The 25869-nt window shown below is 31.1% G+C and overlaps 2 protein-coding genes across 2 annotated transcripts; both read right to left on the bottom strand.

Annotated features, from left to right (window-relative positions):
- Positions 1-6385: 6385 nt before the first annotated feature.
- LOC128175390 (plasminogen-like) lies at positions 6386-15026 on the bottom strand. Its single transcript, XM_052840961.1, has 5 exons — positions 14646-15026; positions 14342-14441; positions 9796-10002; positions 8650-8777; positions 6386-7673 (listed from the first exon to the last, which is right to left on the bottom strand). The coding sequence occupies exons 1-5, from the start codon at positions 14919-14921 to the stop codon at positions 7572-7574; spliced, it is 813 nt and encodes a 270-aa protein (XP_052696921.1). The 5' UTR covers positions 14922-15026; the 3' UTR covers positions 6386-7571.
- A 251-nt stretch (positions 15027-15277) lies between these two features.
- LOC128177851 (lim and transglutaminase domain protein ltd-1-like) lies at positions 15278-20143 on the bottom strand. The gene is made up of 6 exons (XM_052844738.1): positions 19977-20143; positions 19620-19823; positions 19177-19412; positions 17658-18858; positions 17062-17254; positions 15278-16681 (listed from the first exon to the last, which is right to left on the bottom strand). Exons 1-6 carry the CDS (start codon positions 20103-20105, stop codon positions 16527-16529), a joined length of 2118 nt encoding a protein of 705 aa, XP_052700698.1. The 5' UTR covers positions 20106-20143; the 3' UTR covers positions 15278-16526.
- Positions 20144-25869: the final 5726 nt, after the last annotated feature.

Raw genomic sequence — 25869 nt, 5'->3', positions numbered from 1 at the left:
AAAAATACCGAAGCAGATCGGAAATTTATTATAAGGACGTTGTATACTCAGGGTTTGAGTTCTCAAATTCGGATTGTTATAAAGTCCAATGTCATGAGTAAAATTTGTTTTAAACACTTAAAGTATTCATGAAATGATTTATTATTGACAAACCATTCGATATTTTTACTCTATTATGGAATTAGGCTCAATCAAAAGTGGGCTTTTAGCAAAACAGAGGAAATTCGGACTAAAATTTTCAGATTTTGTTTTTCAATGAAATAATTTTGGTAGTCTGTAATATTTAAAGTTAAGATTTTATTTGTTAGTCAACATAATTTTGCATATTTTCTGTTGTTTTATCTCAATTTTGCGTTTAGAAATTCGAATGGCACACACTACAACAATATTGAAAAATGCTTAAGAACTATAAAAGAGACCATATCTCAAAAAATTGATCATTGACCTCATATAAATTTATGCCTGCAGAGTAAGGTCAAAATACCTAGTTTAATGCTATTATAATTTGGTATTATCATCATTTAGGTTGTTGTAAAATTGAATAAAAAAAGGGTAGGAATTTGAAAACGGATATAGGAAATTCGGACTGGAATATTCATAAAAATTGTGAATGAAAACGTAATGCTTTGTGTCTGTTTAGTGTCACAGCCATTCATAAACTGTATTTCATTTTTAAAAGAGTTTAGCTATTTGTATCATTTTCTAGGAAAATTTTAATCAATGTATAAAATCTTTAGGGGCTTTTCTTAAATTTTCAAAAAATATTTAATGGTCATTATCTCAAAAAGTAGGTCATTGACCTACAGTTTTGAAAGTGATAGATAGCACTACCATGATAGGTCTTTAACACACAATAGATGGTTTTTCATTATCATCAGTGGAATTTTTTTTTTCATTCTGAGTAAACGTATACCTTAAGTCGTTTTTTTTTATTAGATGCGCCTTACTGTCTCATTAATATTACCATCATGATTCAACAAACTGCTTAGCTTGAACTGGGAAAGGGGTTCAACCCTGCGATACACCAGTAGAAATTTTTTTTTAAGATTTTATCTTAACTTGTTTACTTATTCCATTATATCCACCGTGGGCTAAATTACAGTAATCCTTTTTTTATTTTATTTCCTTTATACAGTTTAAAGGATAATCTAAGATCTTTATGATAAAAAAAATACTTCGAGGCTGAGAATTGGGAAACCTTATGTTAGTGTTTATATTCATATTTCTTAAAATTTGTGAACACTGTTTATGGTTTAATATGGTCTAGCATCATGGAGAACAGGGAGGAACAACAAAAATTATAATTTTCCAATAAATTATTAACATTGATAACTTGACGAATGCATATTCTTTCCCAAACATCACATTCATTACATAAACTTATTTATCCATAATTGAAGATGTTCCAAATTAACGATTATTAAATCACGATCATTAATATGAACAACCTGAATCCTCCATCTGTATTAAGTAAACTAAAAACAAAAAGATGTATATTGCACTCTGCCACTGTTGTGAATGTATTTTTATCCCAAATAAAATTACAAATAAAACCAGATGTAGTAGATTTATTATGAAAGAATTGTATTTGATATAATTTGCCACGATCTTTTTTATAAACTTTTAAGCGGCATATATCGATTATTTCCCCTTTAACGATTAAATAAAGAGTTAAAAATTGAAGGACGAGTGACCACAAATTTGCGCAGTTATTTTGATATTTTGAAATGCAAATCTCAATAAACCTTTGAACTGTTATTCGTCGTGTGTAAATTATTAAACTAAATGATCTTATCAACAATACTTTTCATTGCGAAATTGCTAATCAGGATATCTTATAGTCTCATGAGTTTTCTTTTCAATGTTCAACTGCATCCAACATGATTTTAATATTGTATGATCAATTTCTGCTTCTTTCAAGAGACAGCAGATGAAGACTCCGAACCGTGACGCGAGGAAATGTTTAAATCCATAATTAATTAGCGACCTGATAATTGTTTATGACGTGACGTATGAGCTTAATGACTCTGGATTATTTTTTTTCTCCTTATGCACCAGTTCTTCAATTGCTTAGTTACACACGGGTACATCAGACAGTTCAAACTTGCTGTCTGGAACACTAAGTAGTGTAACACCAAGGTCAAGGTTCCTGGACCATATTTCGGCAATATAGTTTTCCTAGAATAATAAAAATAAAACGGTCCTTTTGTTACTTTTACACATATTACAAAATGGATAGTTTTAAGGTGACAGACTTAACAACAACAATTAAGCTATAATTATTAGACATTTTTTAGAGAGAGATTATGTGCGGAAATCATTACCACTGATGTAAAAATTTCGTAGTATAATGCATAAGATCTGTCTATTAAATACATTAAATTTAGCTTTAAAGGGGCATTGTCGCGATTTTGGTCAAAATGTTTTTTTTTGATTTTAATATTTACAATGCTTCAGAAAGGCATTTTAAATAGGCAACTGAAGTTTGAGTGTCATTTGTTATAAGCGAGTTACAAAGTTTGAATTTCTTCACTTCTTAAACAAAGCGTTTGTTTACATTTTGGATGTTGAAGCAAAAATTTCAGTTTAACTAAAACGAATGTGTTAAACGTTAGATACTGTTGACTCTCAAATTTTATGGGATCATTAAAATGCATTTCAAAAGCATTGTAAATAATAAAAACATAAAAATAGAATTTGACCAGTTTCGTGACCATGCCCCTTTAAGATTCGCATTTCCGTCTTCTAAGTGCTATAATTATATTTATCACGGATTCTTGGCATCCACTGTGGTGAAGAGTTTCTTTTTTTTTAAATGAACCGGTTCTATTTTTTATAAATCACACCCTTGAAAACAATCACATTAAATGTTTGTACCATAATTAAAGTGTATGTTAGATGGAATAAAAAGATAATTTAATTCTTTTCAATTTTACGGGTACAATTAGAACCATTTTAACAAAATCTTGGACTTTCGGTAGGACGTAACTATCCATTTCTTGCGTCGAAACAAGTTAAGAAATGACGCTTGTTTCAAGGTAAATATGCATCGATCGCAAAGTCTTTACTTAGAAGCCAGACAAATCTTGTTGATTTCAAAGAGCAATGACTGAGTGGCCAGCAATAAATAAAGATAGGCGTACGTCACATTGCTGTTTTACACAACAGCTCAAAGTCCAAGCTCTTGTTAAAATGGTTCTATATTGTTTGTACGACTGCTTTTCGTAATGCACCTATAGTATTTCGATACGCAATTTGTTTTTGCGTTTACAAAACTTATTTTGGTGTTTCTTTCAGTTTTACTGAAGGCTCCTAAACATGACTCGTTCTGGGCATTATACTTACAAAACGAAAATTGCATTAAATCAATAAAGATTGTCAGCTTTATTTAGAATTAATTCATTATATCCAAACGTACACTCAACATTTAATATTAAATAGATCAATAATGTTAGATGGAAGGAGACATAATTACCTGAAGATCAAGTAAACTATTGCTATGTGGACTAGTGGTATCCCACCGCTGACAGGATCTATTATTTATTTTGACATTCACAGCCCCCCCCCCCCAGTATTGTTCACCCATAGTATAATTTGCTGCAGTACACACTAAAATACAAGGTTTTAAAATCGATGATAGACTTGTTCGTCATTTTATCACTTTAATTAAAAATCTGAAACAAAAAAGAGAAAAAGGGAACATTTATTTTTCTATCTTTCTCATATATGTTCCTTATTTCAACACTACACATAATCCTTAAAAATAGCAAACGCTTCAACGAGTAACATCTGGACAAAAAATCAACCTTGACATTTAAACTGTGGTTTCTCCCATTGGCCGGTCGCCAAACACCTGATGTCTTCCGACCCGAATAGTTCCATTTGCGCTTGTATAATTTCTTTTTTCTCCTACGTAGCTTTCTAGAGAAAAGAATCAACCATTGTGAAGATTACCTGGAAGACTAGCTCTATAACCGTAACGCACTGGTAAGGGCTCTCCTAAACATCCTAACAAATTGAATGACATTAAAAAATATATTCTTTTATATATCTATTATATCTATATATTTTAATACAATAAAATTAGAAATTCTTTTGAAAACACTATATCTATTTCAAAAGAAGAGGAATATATAACAGTAAAAAAGGTTTAACGCATCATATGTCATCACCTATTAATTTAAAGGTCATCCGGAAATTGCACATGTAAACACATCGAGTTGTCTTGGACATTGGTTTAGTGTCACGTGAGTGCAATTTCTTTCTAAAAATAGTTACAATGAGATTGACACACTGATAAAAGAATTTGAATTAAAAGCTATTCGATGTCTGTGGTAAGAAATATGCACTCATAGAGAATGCATCTTTAAAAGTTTATAGTTCTTGAAGATCGTGTTTCAATGCAAGGTTTCTGGCTCACAATGTATGCCACGCCGCAGTATTTACATGTACATTCCCCTGCGCTTGCGTTGCTATGAAGCGGATGGAAAACTCAATATTGTTGTGTTTGCCCAACACGTTATTCTACATTTCTCTTTCTTATTTGATTTATCTACTTTGGAACACCGTATTTTTTCAAAAGTTCACCTTTTCATATGATATATAAAATAAGTTGAAATCATGTAAAAATTCGAAATTTGCTGAAACATGGCATTTGTGCGTCACCATGCCCCTTTAATGACTTATTTTTTTTCTTAACATATTGAAATTTAACAGACCTGTGGAAAAGAAATTCCTAAGACGTAAATAAAATTCTCCGTTTCTTCGGAATTTTCAGTGACTTGGACATAATCGGTTTCCTGTTGTCAATTCAGCTCACACAACAGTCGATTTCTGCTAAAAATTGACCGAGAGACAATCGGTGTGAACGTAACATGATTTTTTAAAAACACTGTTTTAATCCGATTAGTTTTTCACGTTTAAAAGAGTAACGTGCAAGTCGTCGACCAGATCGTACAAAAGCAATCCACATCATGAACATTACATGGTTTCTTAGATCCATTTTAAGAAATGACTTTATTTCATCAAATTCTTCTTTCGTAATGATCTTTTCTTTTTAAGGTCAGATGCGACCTATCTTCCTATAAAGTGCTCAATTGAAAATGTATAGCATGGCTTTATTTATAAGCATTCAAATGCATTTTGCATGCTGTATTTTAAGGAAAATTCGATATACATTAGCTCCAAAAAGAGCGTTGTAATCTACCCTGAATTTTTGGAAATTAACAGGTTAAATAAAAAAAAAATAAAAAATAAAATATCAAGGAAAATTAAATAAAATTGAGGAGCGTCTCGTGATTCCTTAATGCTGACATGGATTCATTTAAGCATTTGCTCGTTTGATCAGTTTAAATCCCTCATCTTCTGTCGCTGGGTTACATAATTATACCGGCCGAGAAAGTTACAATGGACAATTTTACCATTTGGCAAGAGAAACTGAAACTTGTTGGAAAAATTCTCAGGTAGTGTAGCAAAGGTTGTATAGTTTTGTCAAATCGAGGGTCTCTGAGGAAGGGTGGTGCCACAAAAGTGACGAGTTTTATATAAGAATAGAGAAAATTTTTCTTAAAAATACTGAAGAAACAAAAGAAAAGTGGTTTGAATTTTAACATAGAAATATGTGGAAAAAAATAGGAAGATGTTTTCACTTTTTGTGCAAGATTAACTCTACTAAATTATCAAGATATTTTGAATTAGATATTGCAATGCTGATTTGATCAGAGCTTTGGCTATTGTTGCTTACGTGAGCGATATGGCCCACAGACCTCTTGTCAAAATTAAGGATTTGAATAATGTTGCAATCAATACTACCTATAAAACAAAACAGTGTTGTTATGACCTGACAAAAGGCCCAAAAGACTCGTAAATTGCGCTCTCGGTAAATATAAATAATTAAAGCTTTACACGCTATTCTCTTTATTTGTAGAATGCATTTTTGATTGAAAATATATAATGGAAAATAAAAAAAAACAGGGTACTTTATAAAGATGCTTTTTTGATCGATACCTTGATAAAAAATGACCACCAGGGAATTTTGAAGTAAATTTCGAAATGTAATTGTCCTTAAATTAGGTCTTGAAAAACATGGTTTGTCTTTGTTAAACATAACACCGTAACTCCTCTATTAATTTTTTTATCTTTTTGAAGTCAAATTCATAGAGTTCTCCTAAGCTGGAAACATATTACTTAGGGATATCTAAAAATGTACGTTTTACTTTGTATTTTCAGGATAATTCTTGCACTGAATTATCAGAATACTTTCTCAAATAATATATTTACTAACATTTACATGTATTATTTGTTTGTAAATACATGTAAAACAACAACCTCCGTAGGCAACTACGGAAACTACTAAAAGAAATGGAAGTGCAGCATATTTATTCTTCGTTTGGAATGATATTTAGGACGAATGATTAACTAATCAAGCGCTTATATATGTATAACGTTCTCTGAATTTTGACATCCATTTCCATTTCAACAAATATGGAGTCTACGCTAAGATTATGCCTTCGTGCAATTTAAAATTTACATCAGATAATCTTAAATCCACTCCAGGACCATCTTTAAAAGCTTAGAGATGATTACTAATGTGATGATTAGAACAAATTAAAAATATTTGTGAATACGCCATTTGCTTTTTGCCTTTAACACTGTGCTGGATAATTATGCCAATGCCAAGGTAGCAATTGCACCTGTCTAAGCTTAATATATCGAAAAATTCAAAAATGAATATATGCCATATGAAAAACCACTGCTTAAGGATATTTTATCCACCTTTATCATTTTATCTCACCTGTTAGGTGAAATACTTACCTTTAAAAAATTCATACAGGAAAACACCTTTTCAAAGAGAGAAAACCATTTAAATATAGAGTATTTTCTATAAGAATTAAAATTCCGATATGATTTGAACAAAACTCTAAAAGGGTTTTAAATCCAATAGGAAATCTTAATTTCCTATAAGAAAATTGCTTGTCTGAATAAAAATCCCACTAAAAATTACCTTTTTCTTATAGAAAATTTATGTCCTACAAGATTTTTTAAAAATCCTATTCGAGTTTGAATATTTCCTATAGGAAAATTTGTTCTCCTATGGTTAATTATTTTGAATAGTAAATATCTTTATCTCACCTATCAGGTGAAATACACAAAAGACAAAAGTGCTTATATAATTTCTAGACAAAGGTCCCTCGTTCGGAATACCTAAACATGTGTATGAAGTTTTAGGAAACTGTATCTTAAGCAAGTGCAAAAATGTCACCTTGCAGTGGCTTAATTATCCCGCACAGTGTTCTCTATAAAGTTTAATTTTCGATTTTCCTTTAGTTAACTTCTAGTATAATTCAGTATGTGGATAATTGGGTTACCTATCATTAAGACAATCACAGGAGTCGTTTTGTTCTTTCAAACCTTATTCTTATTGTAGATGGCATCAAAGGATAGTACTCAGTCTAATACATGTATATTAATAAAGTTCAAGTTATGTTGCTAGCACTGTTGTAACATTGCTGAAGGTCAAGATCACATTTGGATTTTTGATAATGATGTTTCAAAACCATGAATTTTGTTATCTATGTACAAACAGGTATTTCACACAATTCCCATCGAACACTCGGATCAACTGTGTAACACCAAGGTCGACTGGTTTGGTCAGGGTTGCGGCAAAAATTTTCCTGTCATAAAAAGAAACACCTTTAGCACAATTAAAAGAGCATGTTACACTTCAATCCTTTTCATTACTGCGTTTTTGATAAGAATCATAACACAAACTTCTTACAAAACAATGTATGTTGTACCCTCAACAAAACGACACTACAAGCTTTAAAATCACTAGACAAAATCATACGTTAAAAATACTTGGAAAAGTATATCCATTATATGACACACGATAACCAATCAAAGTTCATTGCTAGGCAAGGATTAAAAAGCATACACGAAGTATTATGCATGCTAGTCATTTTAAGTACGTAAACTCCAATACGTAAGGATATCTATCTATCTATCTATCTATCTATCTATCTATCTATCTATCTATCTACATCTATCTATCTATCTATCTATCTATCTATCTATCTATCTATCTATCTATCTATCTATCTATCTATCTATCTATCTATCTATCTATCTATCTATCGATCTGTATGTCTGTCTCTACGTCCGTCTCTCTGTTCGTTTCTCCACCCGCCTGTCTCTCAAAACGGGTTGTTATATTTTTCATTATTTTCTCGTTCATCTACACGTTTCCTTTGAGCAAAGCTACAATGTACCAAGACAAACATTTTGATTGAACTAGACGTTCAAATTACCGAAGAAACACGCAGAGGTTACATAACCGATATATTTTTGGCAGTCGGCAATTATAAAACTTTATAATATCTGCTTAGGAGTTAAAAAGTATAATAAATTGATTTCTCGCCTAGTTAATCAATATTTGCTCCGTTTAAATCCACAAAACACAATGAAAACACAAATAGAACTCATAACGCGTTTTAAAAAGTCATATTCAAGTTTCAAGTATTTTGAATACAGATATTAATCTTTGTCATGTATTTTACAATAGTATTTTATGTACATACATGTCTAACATACTGTGGAAAGAAGAAAGTTTTATACATCATTTTTGTTTGTGACTTGGACCTGATAGATTACCTCGAGAGTAAGGAAACTATGGCTATGCGGAGTAGTAGTCTCCCATCGCTGACAAGTTTTACCGGTTACTGTCACGTTCACCGTCCCCCAGTATTGCTCTCCCTTAGGGTCACTTGTTTCGGTGCAGACTAAAATACATGTACACGAAAATAACTATCTATAGAAATGTTTGCTGTGGAATTAGTCAATTTTGCTGATTTTTTTTGGTGGGGAGGGTTTTTTTTAGGGGGGGGGGGGGGGTCATACTTCAATCTTTATTTAACGAGGCCGAGTACAGAACGAGTACGCACGCTTTCGCGCAGCGTTTCATTTGTATTGTGACGTCATCTTTTTGCTTGGTTGACGCCATGGCGTGATAGTTTCAACTGCACAGATATTCAGCGAAAATTGTTGAAAACATCTCGTTTGATGCTTAAAAATAATGTTATATTGAGGAATAAACATAAATGTCTCGAAGTATAAGCTATATTTGGGCTCGGGTCGAAAACGTTAAGAGGGTTCAGCAAGCCTAGCCTTCTGTCACGTTTTCTTAACCCGCCTAAATATAGCTAAATTCATATATTTCAGACAGTAACCATGTATTTTATATCAATGACCCTTAATATGTGATGTTATATATTTTTTATTACTTAAATATGTCTGAATGTTTTAATAATACTATTTATATCACCTTTTCCGCTTTTGTCAAATAAAAAATAGCCATTATCTGACGAATCTGGGAAATTGGGCATACAAAAATCAACTTTGATAAGACCCCTGGAACAAACCAGGAGGTAAAAGGTTTTTTTTATTTGACTATTAGATGCCTTTTAGCAATAACTTTAATATGTAGAACAGAAAAAGAAATCCCTAGGGCAGAAGTTTTGAAAAAATGTAAAAAATATGCAAAATTGATACATTTCAAGCAAAATCCCATAGGGTCCTATGTTAAAGATTAACACACTTTGAGATGACCTCCTAAACAAACGGTGTGGTAAATGTCTTATTTTTTAATCTTAAAATAATAATTATATCAGTAGAAATTCATGTAAAAAGTTTCATCCAAAAATCTAGGGCAGAACAAATTAGACCCGGCCTCGTTAAATGGGTTGGGTTTAATTATTGTTCTTGCATAAAAAAATCAATATCAAATAAAGTTACTCAAACCTTGGCATATGAATTGTGGTTTCTCCCATTGGCCATTCGCTAAACACGTGACCTGATTTCCGCCGACTGGAACTGTTCCATTTGCGCATGTATAATTTCTTTTCTCTCCTACGTAGCTTTCTGGAGAAAAGAATCCACCATTGTGAAGATTACCGGGCAGACTAGCGCTATAACCGTAACGCACTGGTTGGGGCTCTCCAAAACATCCTTAAGTGATACATGAGTACATTTTACAATGGTGATGGCGACGTTAAAAAAAGTTAAAACCTTTGTTCTGATTTAATGTAGAAACTTGGTTTGTGTCACTGAATTTTAAAAGCAAGTTAACAATCGATAGTAGTTTAGATACATATGTATTTAAATTAAGAAGACCGTGCATATGTTGAGGAGTACTTTATGTCAGAGAGGAGTCAGAACTAGAAAAGCAGTAGACAGTAAAAATATCATTTTATTAATATATATAATGTAGTGTCAATTATACCGATGTATTTTTTATGGAAATTTTCAAATAAAGCATGGTTAGCCATTAGATGTCCGTTTAGTCATGCTATTTTGTTCTTTGTGCGGACGATCTTAAGTTAGTAACTTTGTCCCAGCAAAAGAGGTAAGTGCTTAATATGTAAAGAACATGTTTGACGGGGGGGGGGGGGGTGTTGTTAGTACAATCTTTATATACTCATGTTTCTTGTATCGGAATTCCGATGTTAAAATAAAAACAAACCAAAAATACATGTACAATGAGTCTTTCCATACAATTATACATTCTCTAAATGGTTTTTGTCCTCAACTACGCATTTACAAGGGATCCAATAAAATAAGCATTCAAATGTTGCAAACAAAAATCAATAATTCAAATGAGACTTTCAAGGATCACAATTCTTGATTGTAGGGCTTCGTATTTATTCCGTGTTTGTTCTGGCTTAGTTTCAATTCATAAACGAAATATATACATGATATGGGTCAAATTTGGCCCCCATATATATTTCGACATTTTTAAAATTGTTTCTGGCACTTTCGATAGTTTTTTTTAGAAGAGTTGATGACTATGCAAGATATATTTTGTACACACTTTTTTATTCATTTGCTCTCGCTGGCAGTATATGGCGTCAGAAGTTCGGTAGAAACTAATAAATATTAAATTATCCTATACAATAGATATTTATAGTTCCATCTAATGGTATATCATTTGAAAAAAAAACCCATTGCAAAGCCTGGACATAGACGTCGACAGCATATCTCTAAAATATTTTCTTCCATAATCGTTATTCAAGAACATACAATTGTTTCAAAATTTAAAGGATAGCAAAGCTGACGGGTTTTACTACAAATCGATTTAAGCTGAGTTTGTAGCAAAATATAATATCAAAATGAAATCTTACTTAGTTGTAAGTGCTTGTCGAATATCAGATCATTAATTAAATTTTCCTTTGTTATTTAACCTGTAATCTTCATTGAAGCAAATTAAACAATCATGATAATTATACTTTTCAAATTATTCAAAGAATGTTTTAATAATTATGTATCGTCCAGACTGAAGCGGATTTTAGCAAATCAATTGTTTTCTTTTTGGACATCGGTAAAGTTGAAAGTCATCTAATTCCATGAAAGATTTTCACACTTGCATCTTATCAACAATGAAAGCCTTAATATGAGGTATATATCACCAATGTTAACCCTTTGAAAGCGCTGAGCATCACTCAGCGCTTTATTGTCGTTATTATTAGACTTCTACTTCCGGTGCATCGAATAACTGCCCCTTTTAGCAGAAATATAAATTATTTAAACTAGTTAGGGAACCAGTTTCAATGGTTTACACGCATAACTGCAAGGGGTTTTGTGAATCTAATGTTCAGGGCTTACTAACATCATTGCAGTGGCTGCTACGCAGTGATTAGTCACACCGAGTGCTGATTGATTAAATTGTGATGAAATTTCAAATGCACTTGTGTAAATTGGAATTCTGGGAAGGAATTACTAGACAGTCAGTGTTAAAAAAATTCGAAGAAGTTATGAAACTGGTTAGTTTTTTTTTAGGTCAAAGTGTCCATCGTCGCATTGTATACATGTACACTGCTACACACTTGTCTCCTCACATCCAGTTATAAAAATATATGTATATCGGCATATTATTATTGAAACTATTTATATCCTGTTTTTTATAGAGGGGTTTCTGGTTTATGTGGGGGTTTCTTGTAACCTAAAATTTATATTACACTGGCTGACTTTCTAAGCTTTTAAAAAAGCTAATCTTGTGAGAAAATATAGTGCGTAAACAGAAGCTGAAATATAGAAAAGCTAAATTCAGCTAAATGCAGTACATATGTACAAGAAGATTCAGAACATTAATTATTATGGTCAATGTATATAAAAAATGTATATATTTAAAGATAATAAACTTATAACAACAATATAAAAGTGCAAACATTAGGCAAACAAACGTATTTGTTTTCCCTCGGACTGAAATGTCATACTTTCATTGGATTAAACATGACACGCGATTGCCTCATATATCTCTATGTAAGTTCTTTGAGGATTTATATTAGGCAATATGGCCGTCATTGGCCGCCGCCTCACCTACTCATCTCGATATATCATATTATTTAACACAGAAGTCGTGTTCAGTAAGTCCTTAAGATATTTAGAGTAGTTACCCTTTGGAATTATTTTTAAATTAGAGTAGTTGCCCTTTGAATATTGACGTCACATTATTATGTCTGGAGCAGAGCAAAATGGCAGCGTCGAAATTTGCTCAAATCTCTGCGGAGGTTTAAAATTGAATAGCAACAAAACATTGTTAGTAATATGGGTGAAGCGAAGATTTTTTAAGTGTATTTGAAAGGTGGTATTGATAATTTTTAATAGTTTAAATGAGTTTAACTGGACGAGATGTAATACATCTTGTACATGGCTTTGCGTAGATCACCGCTATTTGTGAATGAATATGTCGCTTGATAGTCCGAGGGAAAACAAAACACTTATTAGGTTACATGTAGTTACTGACTCACTACGAAAATATATTGGGTTGATCAATCTCATAGATGGCTCGGCTTCGCCTCGCCATTTATGAGATTGATCAACCCAATATATTTCCGTAGTGAGTCAGTAACTAACCTAATAAGTAATATTACATGTAACACGTCGCACACAAGGTCCAGATGTAAAATAAAGTGTAACAAATTAAGGGCTTTTATATAACATGATTCAGACAAGTGTCTGTTTACAAGTCGTATTTAGATTCGATTTAAATAAACCTAAGTGTATATAATAAATCATACTATACATGTATATTTAAAGGAAACCTAAAATCGACCAAATTTTCTTAATCAAAATTAATTTAAATTGAATAATGATACATTTGGATGAGTACAACTTCAATGCCATTTTGACTCTTCTGGGCTTGGATACTTTCAATTGATATTAATTAACATTATGCCAATAAGTCTCATTTCCAACTAAGCTTGAACAAAGTAACTTTCCTTTAGAACCAAGCTAGGTTAGCGCTTTTCAGTACTTTGATTAAATAATACACTGGGATGACTTTCTAGTCAATTGTTTTTAATTGTTGCAAAAACTTTTCATTAAAAAACCTAAGTTTCACTGGATTGGGAAAAACATAATTTTAGAATGTTATTTCATGTGTATGAAGTACGTAGTTAGTAAAATTATGGTGCGAATAAACAATGCTCGTACGAATGGACTAAATACTGTCACCTCAAAGATTAAAAGAGGGAAGGTGGGGGAGGGGGCGACACACAGGATTTCTTTGAAAAGTGACAAAACACTGTGCTGGATATTTCTGCTAGTGCCAAGGTGGCATTTTCGCACCTGTTTAAGCTGCATGTATCGAAAAATTCAAAATACCCTATGATAGACCATTGCTTAAAGAGTTAACAACCACTTTTGTTATTATTGTATCTCAATTGTCAGGTGAGATATTTACCTTTCAAAAATAAATTCCTAAAGGAAAATAATTTTTCCTATAGGAACACAATATTCCTTTAGGTAATTTCAAATTTCCTATCGGAATACAAGAATTTCTAATAGGAATTTAAATTCCGATAGGAAAACTTAATATATATCCTTTAGGAAAACTACATGTCTGAACCAAATTTCTACAAAAAATAACATTCTCCTATAGTATAGGAAATATAACTTCCATAGGACTTTTTAAAAATCCTATTGGATTGTCAATATTTCCTGTAGGAGAATCAATTCTCATATGTGAATTATTATTTTCTGATGGGATACTAATTATTAAAGGTAGATATCTCACCTGTCGGGTGAAACACACCAAAACAAAAGTGGGTATATACTCTCTAGAAAATGTTCTATCATTTGATATGTATGAATTTTTCCGAAACTGTATCTTAAACGGGTGCAAAAATGCCACTTTGGCACTGGCATAATAATCCGGCACAGTGTTCAAAGAGCGAGATTTTGCAAAAAAGTTATACGTTTATTAGAATCATTTTACAGATTAAAAAAAATCCTCTTTGATTAATCATGAAGTAAGGAAGAAAGGAATTGGTTTTTATTTTGTACTTACTTGATACAGTACAAGAATGTCCTCCCGTGGTTGAGGAAATACAACTCTGACCCAAAGGACACGGTGTATTGCCACAAGCTCCGGCCAAAGAAATGGTTTCCTAACAAGCAAGACGATCTTGATGTAGATGATTAAAAGAAAACTTTGCATTGCAACTGTTTTTATATTTTCAAATTGCAGTTTTCTTTCTACGTGTATATCATTAGAAACATATTACAAAATTTCAAAAAAGCAATTGAATTTAAGAAACACAGATTCATATGCATTTCAATACAATAAAGTTAAATTATAAAAAAAAACGTGCCTGTGAAAAAGAATTCCTGGAGATATAAATAAAATCGTCCGTTTCGCTGGTATTTTCCATAACTTTGACTGTAGCGGTCTCTGACTGTGAATTCAACTCACACAATAGTTGATTTTTACTAAAATTGATCGAGAGACAATCAGTATGAACAGAACACAGTTTTAAACACTGTTTCTGTCCAATTGGACTCTCTCTTCTAAACTCATAACCAATGAGTCGACGACCGGATCGAACTGATGCAATCCAAATCATTAGAATTAATTTTTTGAAATCCATTTTCTAATAACCTTAGTTTTGTTTCTATCTTATTTCCTCAATCCGTGTCACTCTATATCCTATGAAATTTTAAATGAACTATATATGTATGCTTCCAAAGATACAATCGATATCATTCTATCTTTATAAAGCATGTCAGAATGCTACAGTGACGAGTCCAGTAAAAGGATTTGAAAAATAGAAATTGATTGTTCTACTCTGTATTCTGCTAAGTCATTAATTACTTCTTTTGAGTTAATGGAGCATAAAATTGACCAAATGCATAAACGTAAAATAACTAAGCACTTGATACCCGGTCACCCTGTGTATAAACGCAAATTCAAACTTAATAATTTACGTAGTTACTTAAAAAAACATTCATAATAGTCATTAATTCGCATATTTGATTTATCAATATTACTAGGTATCATATAATAACCCATGAATAATTAAAGAGACGTAAAGTTATAACTATCGAACTAAATCATCATTGTATGAACGATTTATTACCATTAAAATCATTTAGATAATACCTCAACAGAGTGCATAAAACATAACACGAAAATTTGAACCGAGAGGTATCCGTAAATGTGTACATAAACCCCCCAAAAAATTCTACAAAAGAATTTTTTCCCTTACAAAATCAATTTTACCTTTATTAGATTTACCTATATTTGATTAAAGTGATAATGTGATAGTAAGAGTATTATGTCTATGTGCAGTTATTTGTTTTTTATTTTTTGTATCTTTCGTTTTGTTCAATAGAATCTTAAATTCGTATCATTCAAAGTTTTACTCTGCAAGTTAATCGAGTTCTTTTTTATCTGTAATTTCATTGGTTCATATTTACCAATTATATTGAAGCTATATGTATTTATAAGTTACCTTCTGTTCTTATTAAGTAAGAGCAGTACACCGTTTCTAGAATATATTATCCAGCCAATATTCGTTGCATCTTATGATATGTAAATTTCATATTAACTTATGTTTTACTTCTCAGTGTAAATGCTAGGGTCTGGTTTTAATTTAATTGCATTGTCAATACTAAAGTGTATTTTTGTAATTACAGTTACAATACTTGAAATGTGTCTGTAAAGTTCAAAGTTTATTTTTTTACAGTTTGCGCTGTTATTGATTTTTTTATAGAACGTATAATGTACTTGTGGTAATTTAGAGCTATTGTCTTCTCTTTCATTTTGTCAGTTTTCTCAAATAATATATTATTTTGTAGGTCAATGCATCTATATTTTCATTCTACAAATAAAGTCATCAGATACCCAGTACTCCATTTTCATTTTTCCTTGACTAAGGTGACGTGAATGAATTATAGTTTGGATATTTTTATATTCAACCAAACAAATAGAATTAAAATATGCATCCTTACTATAATTTGGGGATAATGAACAAAAATATTAATACTTATTAGAACACTAATCTACGTCTTTGAATGTACAAAAGAAAATGTTCAATTAATCAGTTTCTTTCTCTTTAAATTCCTTTTATTTGACTTGATGCATGTATTTATTTTAATCATCTAAGTAGTAACTTTTGCATCTGCAAAGGGAAAGGTCCGTATTGAAAAGATAAAATTCAAACACAGGTATCAGACACAATTGAATGAATATGCTATAATTCGTCTTTGTCCCTTTTCAAACTTTGGAAGAGGTTCTTAAGTGTATTTATTTCCCTCATAAGGATAGGGGAATAGATGGACGACTGTATTTTCTTTAGAGTTCTCTCTGTCACATCATAATTGTTTCGAAGTCTAGCATCACGTGCGTCTGTAAAGTAGTAAAACATATCTTTAAACCGATATCAAAGAAGCATGGATTAATTTTTCTTTAGAAAATTCAACTTTTCATTAAGTGTATTTCCTGTTTTGAAAGGAGGATGTCATCGTATTATTATTCCTAAAAGAAATGTTCATTTATTATATATATCATTTTTTTCTGTTTTCTTTTTTGTTTCTATAAAAGGGATTATAACATTTAGGGCTTTTTACATGCAGGATGGTAAAGAGAAAGGACCAAAGAAATCTTCAGTATAAATCATTTTGTCATCAATATTTTATGATCATCGTTGGTATTTGGTTATACAATATGATACTTAAGAAATTAAAGGAGGTGATGAAATTAAGAAATATTTAGAAAACAAAAATTACCGTTTTTCAAAGTGAGAACCTCCACTTTAGCTTTAGCGGAGACAATGTCATTGTCGTTTTCGCTTATGTTTTGCTTGATACATCTTTCCACGGCTTTATGAAACTCGTCCACGGCCTTGCTAAACAATTGTCCAACCTCAATGTGCGATAAAGCGATTTGTAGTTTTTGTCTGGCAATTCTCTGATTGGTTTTCTGAAATAGATAACAAACTTACAAAGCTCTTGATTGTACAGGTATGATTGTACTATTTTTTGTCTTTTTGTCGTTTCAAAATAATTAGACCTACATTTCTTTTTTTAAACAACTAACTTTTTACCATACAATTATATTTCGGGTAGTCAAATATCAAAAAAATACACGCACTTGGTCTTTAAACTGGTTTCATCTAAATATTTGAACTGAAAAATTCTTTATTAATTTTGGTGTTCGAAACACCAGTCGATAAAAAAAAACTTTACAATTCTGATAAATATAAATAATTTAGTGCAAAGAAGAATGACCTTAAATCATAAATGAAATAAATATAGTATTTATTTCATGTCGTTTTAATTACGACGTGAAGACTGTACGTAGACATTTATGTAGATGTAAATACCTCAGGTTTCTTTAAGTAAGTGCTCAGCAGGTAGTTACAAACATTAACTCCATGCATATGATGAGCGATGGAAGAAAGAGATGAAGTGTTGGTGCTTTCTTGTTTTTTGCAGGAAAATATTGTCAAAGCATACTCTCCTTCCAAAGGGACCTCAGTTTGAATGACGACCATGCATGTACTACTTATCATTTCAACCCGAACGTGACTTCCCAGATCCTTGGAATCGGTGTCATTGTGATGCAACATTGCTATAATTGATTTTTTCTCAAAAACACGTTGAATTGTAGTGAATGAAATGTCAAGTTTAGTTTTAGGTTTAACAGGAACAAATCCATCAGGATGCGACGGTGTAAACAAGTTGGCCTCTGTAGTTGCTGGACCTGGACCAAATCCGATACGTCCAGGGTCAAATGGTAGAATGTGGAAATGTTGCTTTGGAGATCGATTGTCGATGCGGAACTCTGCAATTCTAGATAGCGTTGAGTTATGGGGTGCACCGTAGCAACATAATTTGAATGTTCCTTTCATTGGTAGGCTTATCTTAAAACGCCACAAGTCACCACATCGCACCATTGCAACCAGTTTGGGAAGGGTTTTATCTTTAAGCAAAAATTTGATGTCCTCATCAGTGTTTTCACTGCCTTCTTTTAGATATAATTCATACCATAAGTCGATTGTGTTGGCGTTCTTTATCGGTGCTTGAATTTCTATTATCACTTCTCCATTCGTACTTTGTAATAAGCAGGATTTTTCAGAAACCATTTTCAAACCTAATCCAAAAAATGTCGGAAATAGGTAGGGCATCTCAAGGAATGATTCTCTGTTGATGGGTTTCTTACCGAATTGCCATTTGTCATTATTTGGGTGACATAGGTATATGAATTCTTCAGGATCTGGGAAAATATAGTATTCTTTGAATGCCTTTTTTAAGACTCCAACTGATTCTTCAACCTTTTCAAGGACCGATTTACCACTCCCCTCAAGCTTCATCCATCCCCCTGCATTATAGCCTACTAAACTTTTGCAGACCCAATATGGATGCACGATTTCCCACCTTTTGTCTACAAATACGGATGCCCAAGTGTCCCTGTACTTTGTGTCATATTTTCCAGCATCATCATTCAAATTTAGTCCATCCCCTGGTTGGTATTCTCCGGCTTTTGATATTCCAGATACCCTCACGCATTTTAGCCCAAACGCTCTGTAAAATGAGTATTGGATGTAACGTTCTCCAATTAAGAACAAGTTGAAAACACATATTCTTTTCTGATGTTTTAAACAACATGATTCATATTAAGTTGACATAAGGTCTCTATGAAGAAAAAATACTCTTCCAAAAAGACAATTAATTAAAAAGAATCAATGACAATATCCTTTTCTAGCTAATGATTGATAAGAAAGAAAATGAATGGAATGCAATTGGACCAATTTTATAAAAACGAAAGATTTTTTTAAATTTGAAATTCTTTTTAAGAATTTTAAATGTCTTTAACTTTAATTTGAATTACGTCTAATTTACCTGCAAAGTACAGTAAAGAAAGTGACAAAGAGTGATTGTTTTTTTGAAAGTAAAGAAAGGAACCCCTCAGGAGTGTCTCGAGATGGAGTTCGATCAGCAAAGTCATCAGGGTTTTGTTCTCCTAGCCATACAACAATTGCCCGGACGGTCAACTTCTGTTTATTCTCATGTTCTGCTAAACCATTGAGAAGATAACTTTTCAATTTTTCAAAACTGCTAGCACACGCTTGAGAAGCCTGAATAAATAAATAACACTCAAACTTCATGCAGAAAACAGACCTCTTGACAGACATTAATTTGTAATACTAAATTTACGACGTGGTGAACAATTTTTTCAATTGATTTGATAAGACGTTTACATACATTATATGACTTCTTGCTAGATGTAAACGAGAAAACCAAATGATTTATCATCCTTTGTTATAACCAATAAGAGTATTTACCTCTTTTGCTCTTGTATCTATGTCTTTCACGGTAAGTTTATGTGAAACAGGTTTGCTAGGTCCTGGAATTTTTTCACCAAAATCCTCGAATTCTGGAGACCAATTATCAAAAAAATGTGCATACTTCTTTCTATCTTTACAGACGTTTATTGCATTTTCATGTTCCAAGTCTTTGTATTCTTCCAATTCATCTTCAATTTTTACCTAATGTTTTAATTAGAACATGTATTAGTGACGAATGCATCATATATGTTAATGAAAATACTATAAATTCATATTCAATGTAATTTTTTCAAAAAACAAATTAATGTTAATATTATCCAAGAGTTTTTCCATCATATTTTTATTGTTACTTACAGTTTCGTTTGCCTGATCTGTTCCTATAAAAATGCAATCTAAACCTAGGTACTTCTCGGGTTCTTCTTTGACAAATGGTGAAGGAGATGGCGATAATACCATTGGTATATTGCTGCTTGTGCAACCCATTCTACGCTTATTTTCACCATGTATGTACCGAAAGGTAAACTTCCTTAATGTGGCGCATCGTCAGTCTAGTTGATTTTAAATCCACATATACATGTTGTCGACAGTATATACAGGTGTTAAAGAAGGAATAAGGAATTCCCAAAACTCATGTTGTCTTCAATATATGCAAAAAAAGGAATTCCCCAAAACTATTTGTTAAAATAAACTGTCCTTGAAAATTTTTTATAAGGATCTTCTTATCCAAGAATCAATAATTTGCATAAATTTTTAACATTAGTTTACATAGTATGATGAATTGATTCATTCAAAATATTAATATTTTCTTTGAAATATTTCCTGTCTGTTAGCTGTTCATCTAGATCTGTATAACTATTACATCGACTGTTAGTACAGACGATATTTGAAAAGATTTAATATTCATTTGTTATCTTTCTATTAATAATCATACATCAACAACTGCTTAAATTCAAAAAATGAAAAATGATTTTTATAATTTATGATTTTAATTTATACTTTATGATTTTAATTCATATTTATTTTAAAAAGAAATATATCTATGTGTACTGCAGACAATGGACAAAGTTGGAAAAGTTTCAAAGGTTTGATCAATTGAACTTGAGAGCCTTGAAAGTAGTTTATTATTTTTTCAAATGGAAAATTGACAAGAAAAGATAAACAAGCATAAAGCGTCGGTAAGCAACGAGCTTTCTCAATTGCTCTACACCCGTTAAAGTAAATAATTCGATGTTTCAAATGAATAACTCATATCAGTTAAAACATCCAAATTACAATTGAAAAGATTACAAAGTAAATTTCACAACGCATTTGTGATACTTTAAAAATGGGTTTGAGGTTCGTTTTATCATATTTATAATACATCAAAGGTTTGATATTTTGAGATAAGTTTTAAAAAATGTTTTAAGACTTAAGATATGATTAGATTTGAAATTCATAAGCTGTTTGTCTATCGTAAGATTATCACATTTACATTATTTCTGGTCATTTTGTTTGTAAAGACAAAATTTGCCAAAATAAGAGGTTTTATATAAAATGCACTTATTATGCGGTTATAAAAGACATTATATCATTTGTAAATAAATCAATTTCTGTCGATATCATGCTATTCGATTGTTTAAAAGAGAAGTTTATAAACGTTTATTATCTACTTACAGTAATAAATTAAATGCAGTGAGTTCGTGCATCGATACAGCTAACTGTACATTACCTCTATCAGCGTTCAAAGCTATAAAACAAATCTGTTTCAATCCTTATAGGTGAAGAACCTAGGCTTGGCTTATCAATAAACCTTTTTAAAGGCACACTTTTTAGGGGTTTCAACTAATTGTAATTGTTCATGGATGTTTAAACTATATATTAAAATTTGGATAGGAAGATATAATGAATATATGATAAGTAGGCCATTACTTAGCATATTACATGTACAATATATTTATATCTACCGCGTACTCTCTTCTTTATTTCTTTAGAAAACCGATTATGATTCATGGTTCTACAGAAGCTTACAGAGCTGAAATCTACAAGATCCAAATTTTACCAATTTGTCGATTGGTTAAAACCTTAAGCGACGTAAGAAAATCACGGACTGCACGAATGACGTCGGACTAAAATTTCCATATATAGAACATTATTCATTTGTTCTCCCTAACGCCCGAACAACGCTTCGGTGACTTTATCTACTCTTATATACTATGTACGATTAATTCAGTATATCTATATGATAAATTCATAATACGCAATTGCTTACATGTACATGTGGTTTCAAAATATTTTGATGTACATGTATATATGACATACACTGGGTTTCGAAACATGTTCTATCAACTCACTAGGTTCTCACTCTAGATGTACAATGTACATGCATATAACTTAACTCTTACTTTTTTAACTTTCAAATATCGTCTTTCAGCTGCTATCATGAATGAGTTCAAATAAAATAAGATTTCTTTATTTAAAAAGTGTTTCTTTTGTTCACAGGTTTTGGAACAACATTAACATAGGTGCAATTTTTGTTTACTCAATTTGTGTTTTTAAATAAAGAATCAAATTAAGGAAGTTGGCTCCTAAAATAATAGTAATGTCAATCATCCGAAAACCACTTAGATATAAAGATGGAGACCTAAAAAAGTTCATTTATTTTTTTGTGACCCATGTCACAAGCCATTTTCTGGAAATATAGGGCCAAATACAGTAATGATAATTTTTCTGAAATTTTTGCCAAAATTTGACATGAAAATTAATAGTTTGAAGAAATCAAATAAATATTTATAGTTGAACAATTATTTAGCGATGGTTTTAATACAATATAAAGTTGAACACATGTAGTGACTATAAAAATAAAATTTCAGTCTAAGTTTGAAATTTCTCGCTTTACTGGTGGCTTCAAAGGCAAGTACATTATGAACATAACAAGAGATGTTACAAAATTTTGATTAATCTAATTATAACGCAAATTAAACAAATTATGGAAATGTCATCTTTCCAAAACTTTGCATACAAATAGACATACATTTAATGTCTCATTTAAAATTAAAACGAGTAGGGGTCGCATCTCAAAAATTGAGATATAGCATGAAATAAGCTTATTTTAGGCCTAAATTGGAGTTAATTTTTTCTTAACTTCTATGAAATATAAGCTAATTATTCCAAAATATATAAAACAAATATCAAAATATTGCTTAAATATGTTTTAGAACATCAATAAATATATCGTAATACACAAACTATTCAGAAGTTTGGTCTGCGATGATAATTAGGAAGCTAATTAAAGAAACAGTACTCTCAAACTAGTGAGTTATGAAAATTGCTCATTTCCTTCTTCAAAACCTTCCGCCATAAAATATAGTCCCTTATTTAACTATGTAAAAATGTAATTTTTTAAAAACAATTTTATTCAATAAAGTTTATTTGGCATCGTAAAATATAAATATACTAAGATAATTAATATGCGATGCAGAATTTTCAGACTAGAGCTGACCTAAAATGGCTACCCAAAACCTAAGGAGTGAACCCTCTTAAAGACGTGGCCGTCTATTTCAGTTATAGAATACTCGATTGTAGGCATATTAATACCCAGTATGAACACTCCAAATAAAATCAATAGTATATTTTAGGTCAAATGAAACAGGAAGAACGTGCGATTTCGTGAAAAATTACTCATGCCAAACAGCATGCTTACAATTTACTCAATGCGAGATAAAATACATTTCGATTTGATTGTTATTTTTTAAATGCAACAAATTGAACTTGGGAGTCAACTTTATATAACACCTCTATTCAAGTGTGGGGCTTTTATAAAATTATTTTTATTACCCTGCTTTAAAAAAGTGAATTGGATAAACCTTATCACGTAATACATTATTACGTTAAGGATATCGTTTTTTATATTTTGGTAAATTGTGTCCATGATTGTCTCTAGTAATAATAGTAAATCATGCAAATTTACTTTTAAAAAACCTTATCAAATTAAACATTCAATTGACGAAGGGTTTTCTTGGTATACAGAGAAATTATTCATGTTTGCAGTTACGTTAATAGGCTTTCATTATATACAAAACACACAATTCAGCAATATTTCTTTAAATATTTCTCTGAATAGATAAAAACCCTCTCCCAAAAAATAGTTCATTGGTAAAAAAAAAAATAAAAGGTTTAAATGTTCGGTATTATATATTCAATACTTTTTTCAAATTTCGTTTTAAACTAACACACGAATTTAAATTTGACTCAATTATAAAGAATGATTGACTGGAAATTCCAAATCTAGATACAACAGTGACTGAAAAAGTCAACAGCGATCAATAAAAATGTGTCTTGAATAACTTCCTAGCTCTTAAAGAATTTGTTTTCTTTACCTTTGTAAGATCATACCTAACACGTCGATTTAGATAAGAATGAAATGCTTGATTGTATGATTTTACGAGGTCTCGATGGTCTAAGCCATTTTTCATTTCAATTCAATGGTTTACTGACATCACCATGTTGGCATACAGTCAAAATGAAATCAAATGACTGTAACATAAGGGCTACAGCATGCAGGACAGTTTTATACAATACTTTATAGTCCCTGGAACTGTTTACTCTGCAAAAAACATTTATCCGAGTAGATACATAGACGTTTTGTAGTATTATAATCACATGGATTAACAATTTCTTTTATGGGATCAATACCACAGTACAATTTATCATTGAAAATATCACAATAATGAAATCGAAGATTGTCACACACAGGACAGTAAAGTACAAAATGTTTTTCATTTTCGACTAATAATTTTCAAACATAGCATAAACGTTTTTCCTTTGGGATAATTGGTTTACAATTATTTTAGACTCTTTTTATGTCCTTTAAGCTCTGTATAAAGATACAAGAAAATGTTCAAAATTTAGAACTAAATTGTATCAGTTTTTCTCAATTCTTTAATATGTACATGTAACTAATAGATTGTAGCCCAAAAATTATTTCCGAGATTTTAAGTTAGATCTGATCATCGTTTGTTAGGTAACCACCCAGTCTCCCTAAATCATTTCACAAACAGTATATATCATTACCCTAAATCTGAATTGATATCAATTATAACTTTCTGTTTGAAAAAGATTGGATAAAATGCACACAACATAAATTTATAATGTTTAACAATCAAAGCATTTATGTTCTAGGATACCATTAAAATAGAGATAAAAATGCAGATGGTGTTTTGTTGCACACACACCCTTCTCGCTGGTGACATGTAAACGTGTCAATCTGCTCCATCTTACACTGGTGATGATAAAAAATCTTGATTATGTGCATGTATCACTAACAACTCAGGTTTTGATATAGGTCATGTTGATGATCTAAAAGGTATTTTATTCTTAGTAATCCCAGCAAAAGTAAATAAAACACTTTTTACTTAAACCCGTTCCATATTCTACTTTGGTGTATTCTATATTAATTCATTTTTTTTATTTGCAAATCGTCAAAAAATCTTTAAAAGGTTGTAGATAGGTTTAAAACGTTAAAGTCGGATATTAGTTTCAAAGTTCTGTATTCTTCATTATTTTACGTGACTTTTGGTTTCAGTGGGATTACTCAGATGTTACCCATGACTTCACTCATTTTTATTATGCCTTAGTCAATACATGGATAGGTAAACTTGTACAAAATTTAAGGTCTTCCAACATCTATATGAACACCTTATTGATTACTATTTCAATGAGGTTCAATCAGGATATGAACATAATTAACGTTAACTCAAAATTTTTCGAAGCTTTAACTAAATGAAAAAAAATTTTTTTTCATTTCATTGTGATACTTTAGCCCTTTGATGACATTTCAGGTCCAAAGTTACATAATGGATTAATCTGGCACCCAGTAAAAGGCTTTTTTGACAAATCTACTAGTATTTCAGTATCACTGCAAAGTATACTGTCTGTGTTAATTTTAGAGCCAATCAAGACTGCTTTTAATTTCGAACTGTTACATTTTTGTCAACACATATTGTGAAAATTCGAACACAAAAGAGCGGTTTTTTTTTTATCATTTTCTAATTCATCCAGTAGACTTGTAAATAATTTATGGTCCCCTGATATTTGTAGGAACACCTAACTATCGTTCTAAAACATTCTTCTGTGTGTTTTAGTTTCCGCTTGAAATGTTAAGCTCTGTCAAAATGTCTTGCAATGATTTTAGATTACAACTACAATATCCATGGTTATTTAATGTAAAAATTTGATTCAATGGTATTATTTAGATTTACCAATAGCTTCG

The sequence above is a fragment of the Crassostrea angulata genome, chromosome 3, assembly GCF_025612915.1.
Source record: "Crassostrea angulata isolate pt1a10 chromosome 3, ASM2561291v2, whole genome shotgun sequence".
Taxonomy (NCBI): Eukaryota; Metazoa; Mollusca; class Bivalvia; order Ostreida; family Ostreidae; genus Magallana; species Magallana angulata.
This window is presented reverse-complemented; position numbering and strand designations above follow the sequence as displayed.